Raw genomic sequence first — 14585 nt, 5'->3', positions numbered from 1 at the left:
AAGTTCTGTAATTGGAGAGCACAGAATAGATTTGGGAGATTCGTGTATGCAAAGAATTTGCTCTAATGCTGAATTATAAACATAAAGAATCAGAAGTTCTATTTATTGTAAGCTATACTGAATAGAAAATTTGGAAACCTTTAGCTTTCCCTGAAGGCAAATGTAGGCCATAAGATGCTATATATTAAATCAGATTTTATAAAATATGCACTTATTTATTAAGCTGAAAATCCAGACAGGATAAACAAATGTTTACAATATAATACAATAAGCATTTCCAAGGTTTAATAAAAATGATTGTCAGTCATTGTGCTTCACAAAAGATTTCTTTTTAATGAATAAATAATTTGATGAAATAAAAAATATTTACAATATAAACAAACGGGAAAGCTTTGGATATATAGTAATCTGATCCGCCTGTATTTTTTCCATTTTCTTAATGGATGTATATCAAATCACTTCTTCTGAAACAATACAAGTTGGACAGAAAATTGAAGTCAGCAAGATTAATGTGGTCTGTGGGCGTAGCTTTTAGTTCAATTCAAGCTACGGGTGCTTTGTTTATTAGGAGCAAATACAATACAAATATAACTAAAATACAGTATCAAAATGCTAGGCAGCATTCTCCACAGAACAAAAATGTACACTAGTCTTTAACAATAACAAGGATCACTGGCAACAAAAAAAAAAAATAGTACAACAGAAAGGTACAAACATTGTCATTAAGAATAGAATTGTGCTCTTGGATTGATCAGATGACTAGGCAGGTATAGTAGGCTCTTCGATGGGTTTGCACGATAGTGGTGTCCAGTCCCAGAGTGTGTTGGTGTGGGACTGTGACTCAAGCAACAGCCATACTATAGGAAATGGGCAGTGCAAGCATTTTTGGAAAGACTCTCTTGGGCTCTTAAAAAGAGCCAATACAAAGTAATTAAAGTGTAACACTGAGAATTTCTCATCTCATACACACAGATATCATGAAGCAACTCGCTTGGACTGTGCTAGTGAAACATTTTGCCTCCCCCAACGTTACTTGCGGTATCAGCCAGAATTCAAGTACTCCAAAGCCACTTCATAGCAGAATTTATATTGATCCTGAAGAGTCAAAATAAGAAAAGGGAGGAAGTTAGTTGTAGGAAGGAGTTAAGGAAAATCAAGTTGTAAAATGAATTAATTGCAAATATTTAATGAAAAAGTTTTCTGTGTAGATTTTTTTCAAATCTGTTAGACAGGGCCACTGTGACCAATCTGGAAAAGACGTGTGCATTGGTAATAAGATCATAGAGCTATACAATGTAGTCTGTCATAAGCGGAATACTTAAGATTAAAAAGATGTGCCTTGCAAGAAATGAAAGAAACTAACAAATACAGCATAATCTAAATACTTTATTTCATTATATAAAGAGACTTTTTAGTAAACTGTCAAATAATGGTAGTGGAATTTCATGATGACTAAAGGACAGACACAACTTCTTCTTATAGCAATGATGAACAAAATAGACCATATCCTGACATACTGAATTGTCACATAAGCTTGTGCATACTTGCACATACATAAAACACCAATGGCCTTTCAGCCTTTCTACATTTCAAGTAGTTTCACAAAGTACAACACAAGGAAATAATTGCTCCTGGCCCTTTGTTTTTGAACTCTTTTAATCTTTTTGCAAGATAGAAGAACCATAATTAAATGCAATACACTAAATGTCAAAGTGAAATTCACAGTCTTGATAAATATTAGGAGATTAAGCTATTTATAAAATATATAATTTGAAAATCTGACACTTCATTTTACATGACCATTAATTCTGCCATACAAAGTCTGTTCTCCTTTTGGATTGCCCTGCCAGAAAAGAAAATTAATAAGGGTGTTCTGTTTAAAGTTGTTACATTTGCACAAAAAGTCTAATACACCTTGAACAAGACTCAAGAAGTAGCATAAAAATACTTTTATAAGTGAAGTGATTTCATTATCCCTTTTAGGAAACAACAGGCTTGCTTTTATGAACAGTACTCCACATAAATCATAAAAATGTCACTATGCCTTATGAGAACAGGAATAATTTTCTACTTAGTGGTACAGTTTAAAGAACTCCTACCAGAAGGTCCACCATATTCGGCTTATTATTCCTCAGAGTCTTCACAGCATGGAATACATCAACGGCCCTCTGGTGTTGTAGCATTTCACAAACAATACTGATTGCACAAAATGTCCCACTGCGGCCACCACCATTTCTGTAAGAAAAACAGCAAAATGACTTGATTATTTTTTAGATTTTGTTATTATACTATATGTTCGATTGGAGAAACTGTATCTATCCCAAGAATATCAGAACCCAAAGCAGTTTATTGCAAAAATATGTTGCATGAGTTTAGATGCATGATTAAATTCAGCATTTATAATGCTTTATCTTTGGTTATTTTTAGTTTTCTGGAGATTTGTCCCGTTCTAGAAACCCTGTTATTTCGACAGCTATTCTAATCAGCATCTTTTAGACGGCATTTCATTGAAAATAATAAACCTTAATAATTACCAGAGTGCAGACTAGTTCGCTTGCAACTCTTTAAAGACAACATTCACAAATGGTTGATTTTCAAAGGAACTACAATATGGCACATCTGTCACATCCAGACAGCATGAAAAGAATGCTCCCTGCTGCCAAAATACTGGATAATATTGTGCCATTCTTTCAGCATCTAATTAAACTAAAGTCATTTAAAAGGATTATGTTGGAGGTTCCCCCCCTTCCTGTGCTACCTCAAAGTGCCATGCACGTGTGCACACACACGAGAGGTAGTACAACCATTTAATATCATGAGTAATCAAGAGAGATAATATCAATTTGCATTTGAAAAAGACCTCCCAGATGTGCATCTCAAAGCATTAATGAGCTAAACCTCCCAAAATAAAATATTATAATTTTTATTCAACAGGTGAGAAAACTAGAAAACAGTGTGATAAAACTACTGAACCATGATCAGCTGAAAAGAGGGGTAACTTTCACAAAATCTAGGTAGTAGCTAATTTTTAATTTTTAAACGAACCTTATATTTCAGTCAGAAAGACTATAGTCTGACTGTATGTATATGAATGTGACAGAAAGAAAGATGGGATAAACACAAAGAAAGCAAAGAAATACGTAAATTAACATTTCATGCTAAGCCACAGTTTGATCATCATCTATTGAATAATTCACAATTGGTTAGGTTCTCACAATGATTACCCTCAAAAATCAAATGGATGGGTTAACAGCGGCTTTTGATACCATCGACCATGGTATACTGCTGCGCCGGTTGGAGGGGTTGGGAGTGGGAGGCACCGTTTATCGGTGGTTCTCCTCCTACCTCTCTGACCGGACGCAGACGGTGTTGACAGGGGGGCAGAGATCGACTCCAAGGTGCCTCATGTGTGGGGTGCCGCAGGGGTCGATTCTCTCACCCCTCCTGTTCAACATCTATATGAAGCCGCTGGGTGAGATCATCAGTGGCTTTGGGGTGAGATACCAACTGTACGCTGATGATACTCAGCTGTACTTTTCCACCCCGGGCCACCCCAGTGAAGCTGTTGAAGTGCTGTCCCGGTGTTTGGAAGCCGTACGGGTCTGGATGGGGAGGAACAGGCTCAAACTTAATCCCTCCAAGACGGAGTGGCTGTGGATGCCGGCACCTCGGTACAGTCAGCTGCAGATGCGGCTGTCTGTCGGGGGTGAGTCATTGGCCCCGATGGAGAAGGTACGCAACTTGGGCGTGCTCCTGGATGGTCGGTTGTCCTTTGAAGATCATTTGGCGACCGTCTCCAGGAGAGCTTTTTATCAGGTTCGCCTGATCCGCCAGTTCCTGGACCGGGATGCCTTATGCACAGTCACTCATGCTCTCGTTACCTCTCGCCTGGACTACTGCAATGCTCTCTACATGGGGCTCCCCTTGAAGAGCACCCGGAGACTTCAGCTAGTTCAGAACGTGGCTGCGCGGGTTATTGAGGGAGCGGTTCGGAGCTCCCACATAACACCTATCCTGCACAGACTGCACTGGCTACCTGTTGTTTTCCGGGTGCGCTTCAAGGTATTGGTTACCACCTTTAAAGCGCTCCATGGCTTAGGACCAGGCTATCTACGGGACCGTCTACTGCCGGCCTTTATCTCCCATCGTCCGGTGCGCTCCCACAGAGAGGGACTCCTCAGGGTGCCGTCAGCCAAACAGTGTCGACTGGCGGCCCCCAGGGGGAGGGCTTTCTCTGTGGGGGCTCCGACCCTGTGGAACGAACTTCCCCTTGGACTTCGACAATTACCTGACCTTAGGACCTTTCGCCGCAAACTTAAAACTTATTTATTTCGCATGGCTGGACTAGCTTGATTTTTATCTTTGAATTTTAATTGGATTTGATGGGTTTTTAAAGTTTTGTAATTTTATGGGGGAGTGTGTTATTTTAACATTTGGGCAAATTTAAATTAGTTTTTTAAGGGATGTTTTTAACTATTGTGTGTATCTGTATTTTATCTGCCTGTTCACCGCCCTGAGTCCTTCGGGAGAAGGGCGGTATACAAATTAAAATATTCAATATTCATATTCAAACAAAATATACAAAACAAATAGCATTTATTCTGCTTTATCTTACACTAAGGTTAGGAAGAAATGAGGAAGGTTATAAAGAAGAGCTGTTGAAATATTGCAGTTTAGCCATAGTCTGGTTGTCATGGAAAATGGTTTTATAAGTGGTAGTCCAAACTATCACTACATAATTTCTCATTTTGTGTCTGTTTTTTTTGTACCCAGGCATTTTTTTTGGGGGGGGGGGTTAGGTTCAATTTTTGATGACTGCACAGGTAAACAAAACTATTCTCTATCTTGACCTACCCTTAGCAACAATCATAATTCTTCCAAGGAAATTCTTTTAATCTTGGCCTATCTGGCTGGCTGGAGTCACTGAAGCAGTCGGCGTGAGCTTAAATGGACTCCAGGGGAATGTAAAGGACAGGAAGGCCTGGAGGAACGTTGTCCATGGGGTCACGATGGGTCAGACACGACTTTGTGACTAACAATCCCTCCTATTTATTATTTTCTTCTTCATGTCTCAGCTGGCCAAATGTAGTTATTTTTTCTAGTCCTTTGTCCACTTCTTTCACATCCTCAAAGTAGACGAATTTCTCCTTGCCCAAAAGATTGTTTTCACTTTAATAGTTCTGAACTTCGTTGTCACAGAACTGTCCTTATCCTGCATGATCTTGTTTGTTTGTCACAGCCTTTCTCCTTAAGACTGATCTCCTTTTTTATTACTCTAACATACTTTCCTCCTTTATTCTTAAACCGAAGAAAAACCAAATTATCTATCACCTTCACTCATCTACAATTAATCAGATGTTAGCTAAGCAATCTTGTTTGCATCTGACTGTTAACTGAGTGATGTCCATTTAGTGTTACCAAATGGCACTGCAAGAAGAAAAACTGATATTTTTTCCACCTGAAATTCCAATCCAACATTACCAGCTATGGAAAAAGTGATGTTCTATCATCATATAGAATATTGATTCTGTGATTCTTATATGCTTCAGGTTCTCCATTCAGTATAGTATTTCTCCCCACCTATTTTTCACCAAGAGTTACCAACCTAATGCTTGCCTGACCACTAGCTGGTAGCAAAGAGTTAGAGCTTTTGGTTCATCTTGACTGCCATCTACCATAATCTTTCTTTCTTCCTTTAATCTCATTTGTGTCTATTAGATCTCTTCCCTGATTACTTCTGAGCGTTTCTAATTTCACTGTAGGTTTTTCTATTATTTTTCTGAACAGAAAACATTTCATTTTTTTATTGTTTTTCTCTTTTTGTTGACATTCTCAAATAAGGTATTTGTCCTTTTTTACTAGATCTAGAAGTCCCAATTAATGCTCTGAAAACTCATCAGATCTTCTCATCTTTGACATTTTTAGATTGTTTTTACTTCAGTTTCACAAAGTCTCATTTCTTTGTACAGCTCCTTAGACTCTCTAGTGCATAATTGATTCATTGTCTGAATCTGTTCCTTACATTGATCTTATATTCTTACTGCATACTGCCCACATCAAATCTTGTTAACCCAGTCAGTTTCATTCTCTTAGGTTTAGCCTATATATCTGACATCAATAAATCATGGTCTCTTCCACCAGGCTCAATAGATTGCACTTCTCATTCTTCCATTTCCTATTACGTTGTCAATTTGATTGCAGTGTTATGCATCCAGTAATGTCCATATGTAGATTCTGTATTTATGTTGTTTGCAACAGATTTGACAATAAATATTCTCTTTGCAAAAGTTGATTATATTATTTTCTTTGCGATTACACTATCGCAATCCAAATTTTCCTGAATTCCAATTATTTAATACTGGAATTCTATCTTTATCTACGTCTCAGGGATAGTTTAATTGCTTTTTCTGTACTTCGCAGAAAATTGATGATATGATTCTAGTGGTCCCTTCCAATTTCATGATATCATGAGTTACCTTCCAGCCAATCCTTCTGAGCCTCCCTTCCCATGCAGTACAAACAGTATACAAAATGATGCAGCAGGAAGAAGATGGGATGAAAACAGTGGCAGAAATGGTATCTTCTTCCTTACAAAGGAGCACGGTGAAAATCCACCATTTTGCATCAAGCAATGTTAATAATGTTACCTCTGGGAAACATAAAAAGAGCAGAAAGACCACAGTCCTCTCTGATTTAGTTCTCAGTGTGTGGCAGTACTCAGAGATTTATTACCTATATTGAACAATTATTGATAAACAGATTGTCTATGAGTTTGTTAAATTGCTCTGGGGCTGTAAATTAGGACCTCTCCAGTCTGAATATTGCTTTTGCAATACTTTTACTAGGTGAGTTTGGGGCAAGCTATCTGCTCTGTAACTCCCCCCGCCCCCCGCCATCCTATATTTATTTATTATTTATTTTATTTATTTGATTTTTATACCGCCCTTCTCCCGAAGGACTCAGGGCGGTGTACAGGCAAAAATAAAACAGATAATACAATATACAGTTTAAAATGCAAATTAAAAAACTTATTTTAAAATTAGCCTGAGAAGTTAAAATATAACATAAACTAAAAACCCCATTTAAATTAATTAATAAAAATTTAAAATTAATAAAATTCAATTCAAGCCAGCCCCGCGCGAATGAAAAGATGTGTCTTCAGTTCGCGACGGAATGTCCGAAGGTCAGGTATTTGGCGTAAACCCGGGGGAAGCTCGTTCCAGAGTGTGGGAGCCCCCACAGAGAAGGCCCTTCCCCTGGGGGCCGCCAGCCGACATTGTTTGGCGGACGGCACTCTGAGAAGTCCCTCTCTGTGAGAGCGTACGGGTCGGTGGGAGGCATGTGGTAACAGCAGGCCCTTCTGTACTATGGACAATTACAGCTCTGACTTTACAGAGTTGTAGTATTTGAATTAGATTAAAATCTAATTCAAATTCTAAACAACAGCTTCATAAGAGTCGCTGCTATTGACCACCTTAAGAGTTTTATTCACTTACAAGCAATGGACAACTGTACGGCCTTCTCCTCCATTGTATTCTTCCTGCCACTTGTCCACTTGGCGTATAAGTTTCAAAAAAGACCGTTTAGATACGGGTGTGTCTCTGTACATAGGCCAGCCCAGGAACTGAAATTGCTGTACCATTCGGTAGCCATCCTGGGGCTGTGGGGACCCAACCAACAGGTGAAGAAAAAAAGACAGCATTATTTATTCTGAGTTCAAATAATATACACCTTACAACCTTACATTATTATAGAAGATTGCTCCTTACAAGATTCTAAAGAAATTTACATTTCAAAGTTATGACTTTCAAGCTCAGATTTAAGATTATATTTTGAATAGCTGAAAATACAGATATGCTGAAGGGAAACAATGGTACCAGCTGCAAGAGCCAAATATATGATTAATATTATAGCAATCACAGACCACCAAGCTGAAATTTGCAATATAATTCCAACAGTGTTGCTCTTTTAATATGCTTGTCATTGTCAAATTTCTGAAATGAACTTTCATTCTGATGACTGATTGTTAACATGCTAAATACAGACCAATTTATTCAGAATAACTCTCCCTTCCTTGGCATCTTTGGAAAAGATGTACTTATATGTTGAAAATTTCTACTAATTTATAACAAAGAGAAGGAAAGAGAAAAATATGTTTTCCATTTTCTCAATTCTATTGACAGATACTTGTGATTTGAAAAAAAAAAGTCTTCAGGGTTATTGATTTGTTTAGTTTGTAATTAATGTTTGAAAATGTTCAAAATATAAATATATGTATCCTTCATTTTGGAAAATAAATAAATAACCAAGTAAAAGACCTGGCAAAGTTGCTCACTGTTCTTCATTCTTGTATGTTTTTATTAGGCAGTTTAAGATTGATCAGATATGGTCTAGATTTTCTAAATTCATCCAAATCCTGGCAACACTTTTGTTCCACCTGAAGCTTCTAGGATGGTTCTAATTATAGAATATTACATAGTCTACATTACAGATGGAATATTTTATGAACATGCTTCCATAAACATTAAAATAAATCATCAATTACATTTGGATTCCCTAAAATATGAACCCAAACTATATTTCTATCCCTCATAAGAAAAATAAGCAAATAAGTAAATAAGATCCTTACTCTTGATGCATTATAAATTCGGAATATTCGACTGATTATATCTTCTTCTAAATCAGCAGAAACAAACTCTACTTGAATAGGACCATGTCGATGAACACCATTTTCAGGCCAATATTGTGGACATAACTGTAGAAGAAAGAGATTAATTCATGTGTAATTGTATTATTTAGGATGACTCCATATACTCCTGTGATTTTTTTCATGTGCCCATTTGATCTCCAAAGTTCACAGAAAGCTGTATCTACACAAAAGGATGTCACTTCCTTTTAAATCTCTGAAAAATAAGATCATTTCCAAAGATAAACGGGCATAATGCTTGTATATAAGTTTATATATCAATGAAATCTTGCAATCCTTCAAGAAAAGACCAACATTTTAAATGCTTATGCTGTTTAATATATTTTGAAATTATATCTTTTTAGAAAGAAAAATGCAGAAACAATTTTCAACCTCTAAGAATATACATAGACTCCAGTGAAGTTTATAGTACACTTCTTGTATATACAAATACAAATACATACATTGCAGGAGAAAACTTTTATAGAGAGCACAGTGTTTATAATTTTACTTTTATTTACTTATTAACAGGCTTGTTTTAATAAAATGGTTAGAAGGTTATTCAGAAAACAAACATATAAATAAATTGAATTTAACTATTAATAATTAGAATTCAAGACTAAATGGAAAGAACAATTATTTTCAAACTTTTTCCAAATGTTTGATGGAACAGAACTTTCAACTTCTTTCAAAAAAAGAACTGGGAAACACATGCAAGGAATTCTCTGTGGAAAATATTCAGTTTCTCTGGGGATATCACAAAAAAAATCCTTCCTTTGCTGGTTATCATGGGTGTGAAATACATCTGTTTTTCATTTCTCAAGGTAACATTTTTCTTTAATCTCAATACTACTGGATATCACCATAACCTTAGTTGCCTTCCATATATATAAATATCTCCTTTTCCACTTCGACAATTTGTTCCAACAGTATACTGCGTAGTGTAGTAATCACAGGGAATCAAAGAGATACTCTGGACCATTTAAATAGCAGATAATATTATGTAGGCTGAGTCCTTCTTAATCCATCCTGAATCTTCACTCTCCAATATTCCAAACATCAATTTACAAATGGGTTCAGTCAGACAGTTAAGGCCAAGCAAAACAAAACAAAACAAACCCAGAGAATCACTGAAGGATTGTATTTGGGATTTAATTTATATCCTGCCCCTCTATTCATTTGGACATGCAAGGCTAGCAATCAATATAATGAATGCTACAAAAATAAAAATGGAAAGAAGTTACTTTAAAATCTTGCAAACAAGTAACAATTAAAAACCTGGTGAAAAATGCATATTGTGGCTGATGCCCTGGAGTAAAAGAAGGTGTGTTAACTGCATTTCCTGAGAGAAGGCACTCCCCACCCTGGGACTAACAGGAAAATGCCCTCTATTTCATGCTGGACAGACTGGGGACATTTTCAGACTGTAATGCTTGAGGAAGTTTGCATCAGAAGATGTAGACCTTAGCCATTTTGGCCTTTAAATGTCAGTAACAACATCTTAAATACTACCGAAGCAGCAATTAACAAGCAGCACACGTCTTGTGATATCAGCATAACATAATTCCAGTATTTTACATTGAAGAGAAATGTAACTGATGAATTTCTCACCCACTACAATTTCTGATATTCTTCAAAGGTATTGCCATATGAAACGTATTGGAATAATCAAAATTGACTTGCTCCAGGTAGGAACAACTCTTTTCTTAATACGGAATATTTCTTGGCAAAATTTAGAAACCATGCACATGAAAGAAACCTTGTAGTTTCTTTCATGTGCGTGGTCTGCTAGTATCACAATACAGAAGTCATATCGGTATTTTAAAACATAATGCAAACTACGCTCTTCTATTTTCAGGCTAGTAATAGGAAAAAAATTGAAAAGCCATCAAATGTGGGAAAAGTAGCTTTCAGCTGCATGGAGAACATTTGTAAAAATGATACTTGAAAATTAAACTATTTGGGTTTTAAATATTTTAATACTATGCAAACTTTCTGAAAAGAATTGCTTGCATAATTTTATATACCTCAATGATGTCTCTACTTGTTTGCCTCCTTTCTAGATTAAAAAGTCCCAAATATCACAATCTTTCCTCATATGGAAACTGTTCTAGCCACTTCATCATCTTAGCTGCCCTCCTCTGAACCTTCTCCAGGTCTACTGTATCCCTTTTGAGGTAGAGTGGTCATAACTACACACAATATCTTATGATATTACCATCTCTAGTTTCAAGTCCATTTTTTATTATCCCTACATGCAATTAATCCTTTTTTTATAGTGGATACAAGCTATGTTGAGCAGTTCATTGAATTACCCTTACTCCAAGCTCTCGTTCTTTATTTAGCTCTAATTCCATTAGTTTGTGTCAGTAGTCAAAATTTTTGGCTCCAATGTGCATCACTATATATTTGCTTATATTTGATCTGCCATTTTGACATCTACTCCCCTAAAAGAATCCTTTGGAATTCTTGACAGACTCTTATTGTTTTTACCAGTTTGAGCAATTTACTGTCATTGGCAACATAGCTATTCCACTAGTTACATCTGATTCCATGTCAATTATAAATATGTTAAAAATACTAGAAAGGAATGTCACATAGTGTACAAGGTGTTGTTCTAGCCGTGCTGTTTCACTTAATTCAGAAATGATTTGGCTGATGGATTAGAAAATGGGATTTTTAACATTTTTGGATGACACAAGGCTAGGAGGTTAGCAAACATTTTGTAGGATTATCAAAATTTAAGAGGACCTTGACAAATTTAAACAATAGGCAGAAATCAGCAAGATGATACAACAAATGTAAAGTCTTACATTTGAGTAGGAAAAACCAAAACTATGAGAATAGAACAGGAAGAGGATATACTGAACAAAACTACAGATGAAAAGAATCCAGTCTCATAGTTGTTCATAAGCTACATAAGCACCAATAGCATTATGCATTGGCCAAAAAAAAAAAAAGTTATCCTTTGCTGTAGCAACATAGGTAGAGTGTCAAGAAGAAGTCACTGTTCTTCTCTAATGCTGCATTGGAATCACACCTTAAATATTGTGTCCATTTTTTAAGCTTCATGTTTTTGAAAGGATGTTGATAAACTGGAGCATGTCCAGAAGAGAGTAATCAAAATGATAAGTGGCCTGGATGGAAAAATTACGAGGAAAGGTTGGAAGCACTGGGTATGTTTAAGGAAGACTACATGGAGACCTGACAGCTGTTTTAAAAGGGCTGTCATGGAGAAGACAGGAAGGAATAGTTCAGAGTTATTTCACAAGACAAGATAAGACATAACAAGTTTAAATACAAAGAAGTAGGTTTTCTATGGATTTCTCTCTCTTTTTCTAATGGTAAGAATTGTTCAACAATGGTACAGACTACCTTGGGGGGGTCAGCTGTTTTAAATGGAAGGCTTTTAAACAGAGGCTTCATGGCCATCTGTTGGGAAAGCAGTAGCAGAACTGCTAGACAAAGTGATCTTTCAAACGAACCCCACATTCTAGGAATCTATCTGGCCAACCCAAAAAAGGTTGTGGCCCACATGGGATACCTTCCTTCAATTTGTACACCAGAACTACTTTTCCCTGCCAAAGGCTGTAAACAATTATGAGCAAGGAGGGTTTGAAGTAACCAATCACACAAATAATTGTGTGTTACTTTATGGACGTTTCATGGAAGGATAAAGGACCATCATTTCTTCAGAAGTATACTCAAACAACAACAAGGTAATATCAGTTGTGTAAAAAAATTATTTCAACAAAGTGTGTGTTTTCTTTTCTCAGTTCACCCTATGTACCCTAATTAAAATTTTGGAACAGACATTAGTGTAGGAAACCAGGTTTAGTTGCCAACAGACAGCAGGCCTCCAAAGTTTTAAAAGATAACGAAGGAAGACCAATGGAAAGTTTAAAAGTTTTTCCTGCTTTTGAATATTCAAAACATGGTTGAGAAGTCAAATGCACTTTTTAGTAGCAACTAAACAGCTTGATCGTACAAGCCTTTCCTTGTTCACTCTGAAAATAACAGCACACAAGATCTTTTGCCTTTCATGCATTTCCCTGGAGACCAGTGAGTGTGGTTGGGATACAAAAATATGAAAGTGAATGCCTGAAATTTATAATTACTTGCAGAAGGGGTGTTACTTGTGAACTTTAAAACAATAATGACAAAAATATTTCAAATGTTAAGAAAACTATTTCCCCTTATTTATGATAAATATAGCATACAGTAGAGCAGATTCAGGCTGTTAATGTTCTTTTCTTTAGCAAAAGCATTTCATTAAGCAGTACAATAAATACTTTAAGTCAGAAATTTTAGAAAAACGGGGCAGTTTTACTTTAGTATGGGCACCCATTTTTCAACTCTTTGTAAAAGAGTTTCATCTTTCAGTTTCCAGGAACTGACTGACTACTTTTGATATAGAGTTTGCTGCCACTTCAGCTGGAAAGAGACAGGAAGAACACAGCAAAGTAACAAATATAAGGCTCAAAGGAAGTGTGGCATTTCAGGAAGTCATGCCAGCGCCATTTTAGTTCTAAGTGCAGATGACTATTGAGCAACACTGATGACAAGTCACCATCTATGTAACACTTTGTCTGGAGACATAATTGTCTCTTTCCCAGTAGCATAAACTAGTGCATTTTCTTAAACTGACATCCAGCATCCCCAGGAAAAAGTCCCCATGAGGATATGCAATTAATAGCACTGTTCCTATTAAAGAAAGGGGCTGACAGTCAGAGATTCTCATTTCTTTTCCTGAAAGAAAGAAGCAATTATAAAGCACACGATTTCAGCATCACAAAAATAGATCTTGCATCTATGTGGCACAGTAAATAATGGTTGCTTTGGACTAGTAAACCAAGGATTCATATTCCCACTTGAGAATAAAATTTTATAGCTACTCTACTAAGTGCTAGTCTACAAAATATTTCATGACTTCCAGTTCCTTTATTGTTGATAATCGAACCTAAAAGGCAAAAGCCATATATCACTTCATTGTCAGTTCTAAGTTTGACTGCTGTAACTGTTGTGATTAGTTGAACCTTTTTTATATTTAATCTCAGTGCAAAGCTCTCATGTACTCCTTGACTTATATTGTTAGAACTTGCAAATATTTACACTTTCAGATATTAAAAATAGTATGTTCTGGGATTCCCATTTTCCCAAAGACTTCCCTCAGCTTGATATGGTCTACATCAGGGTTGTCAAACTCAAGGCCTGTGGATCAGATCCGGCCCATGGGATGCTTAGATCTGGCCCATGGGGCTGCCCTGGAAACAGGGAAACACTAGCCCATGGTGCCTCTGCCAGTGAAAATGGAGCTTGGGAGCTGGTTTTTGCCCACCACAGCCGCCCCTGACATGGATGATGTCAAGCTGGCCATGCCCACCCAGGGCCCCTGAGGTCAAACACAACCCAGATGCAGCCCTCAATGAAATAGAGTTTGACACCCCTGGTCTGCATAGCCAAAGGCCTTTCTGTAATCAGTGAAGAACATATTGATGACTTTTTGGAGATTTCCAGGACTGTAAACTGCACTGGGAAGCTGGAAAAGAACACCTTGAAAGCAGTTAATGGAAAGCCACTTCTATCTTGTTTTATCAAGAAAAGACCTTTAAAGTCAAACTCAACTTAAAGGAGACATTACGTACGAAGCAAGTAATTTCACTAAATTTATGTATTTGACTTACTTGTGCTGGATCCACATCGTTCAGCATCACTATTGATGTGCAATGGTAGTCAAGAACCAGTCTCCAGAAATCCTTGACAGTATTTGGTAAAGGATGCTGAGTGACTATAAAAGCTGAAGGCTGTTTATAACTCTGAAAAATAAGAAGGATATTTTAATGGAGGATTAAAGTCAGGACTAAAGCTACAGTAAGAAAATAAATATAAGAAAAAAATG

At 36.7% G+C, this 14585-nt stretch overlaps 1 protein-coding gene across 1 annotated transcript in view; it reads right to left on the bottom strand.

Annotated features, from left to right (window-relative positions):
- Positions 1–265: 265 nt before the first annotated feature.
- Positions 266–14585, bottom strand: part of PTPRM (protein tyrosine phosphatase receptor type M) — a 544777-nt gene continuing 530457 nt past the window's right edge. The window contains exons 29-33 of the mRNA XM_058178627.1: positions 14371–14502; positions 8630–8755; positions 7497–7660; positions 2100–2235; positions 266–1095 (exon numbers count right to left, since the gene is read on the bottom strand). Coding sequence (XP_058034610.1) covers positions 1042–1095; positions 2100–2235; positions 7497–7660; positions 8630–8755; positions 14371–14502 — 612 coding nt within the window. The 3' untranslated portion in view covers positions 266–1041. The remainder of the gene's footprint in view (positions 1096–2099; positions 2236–7496; positions 7661–8629; positions 8756–14370; positions 14503–14585) is intronic.

This window comes from Ahaetulla prasina, chromosome 3, assembly GCF_028640845.1.
Source record: "Ahaetulla prasina isolate Xishuangbanna chromosome 3, ASM2864084v1, whole genome shotgun sequence".
Taxonomy (NCBI): domain Eukaryota; kingdom Metazoa; phylum Chordata; class Lepidosauria; order Squamata; family Colubridae; genus Ahaetulla; species Ahaetulla prasina.
Note: the sequence above shows the minus strand (reverse complement) of the source record. Positions and strands in the feature narration are given on the sequence as shown.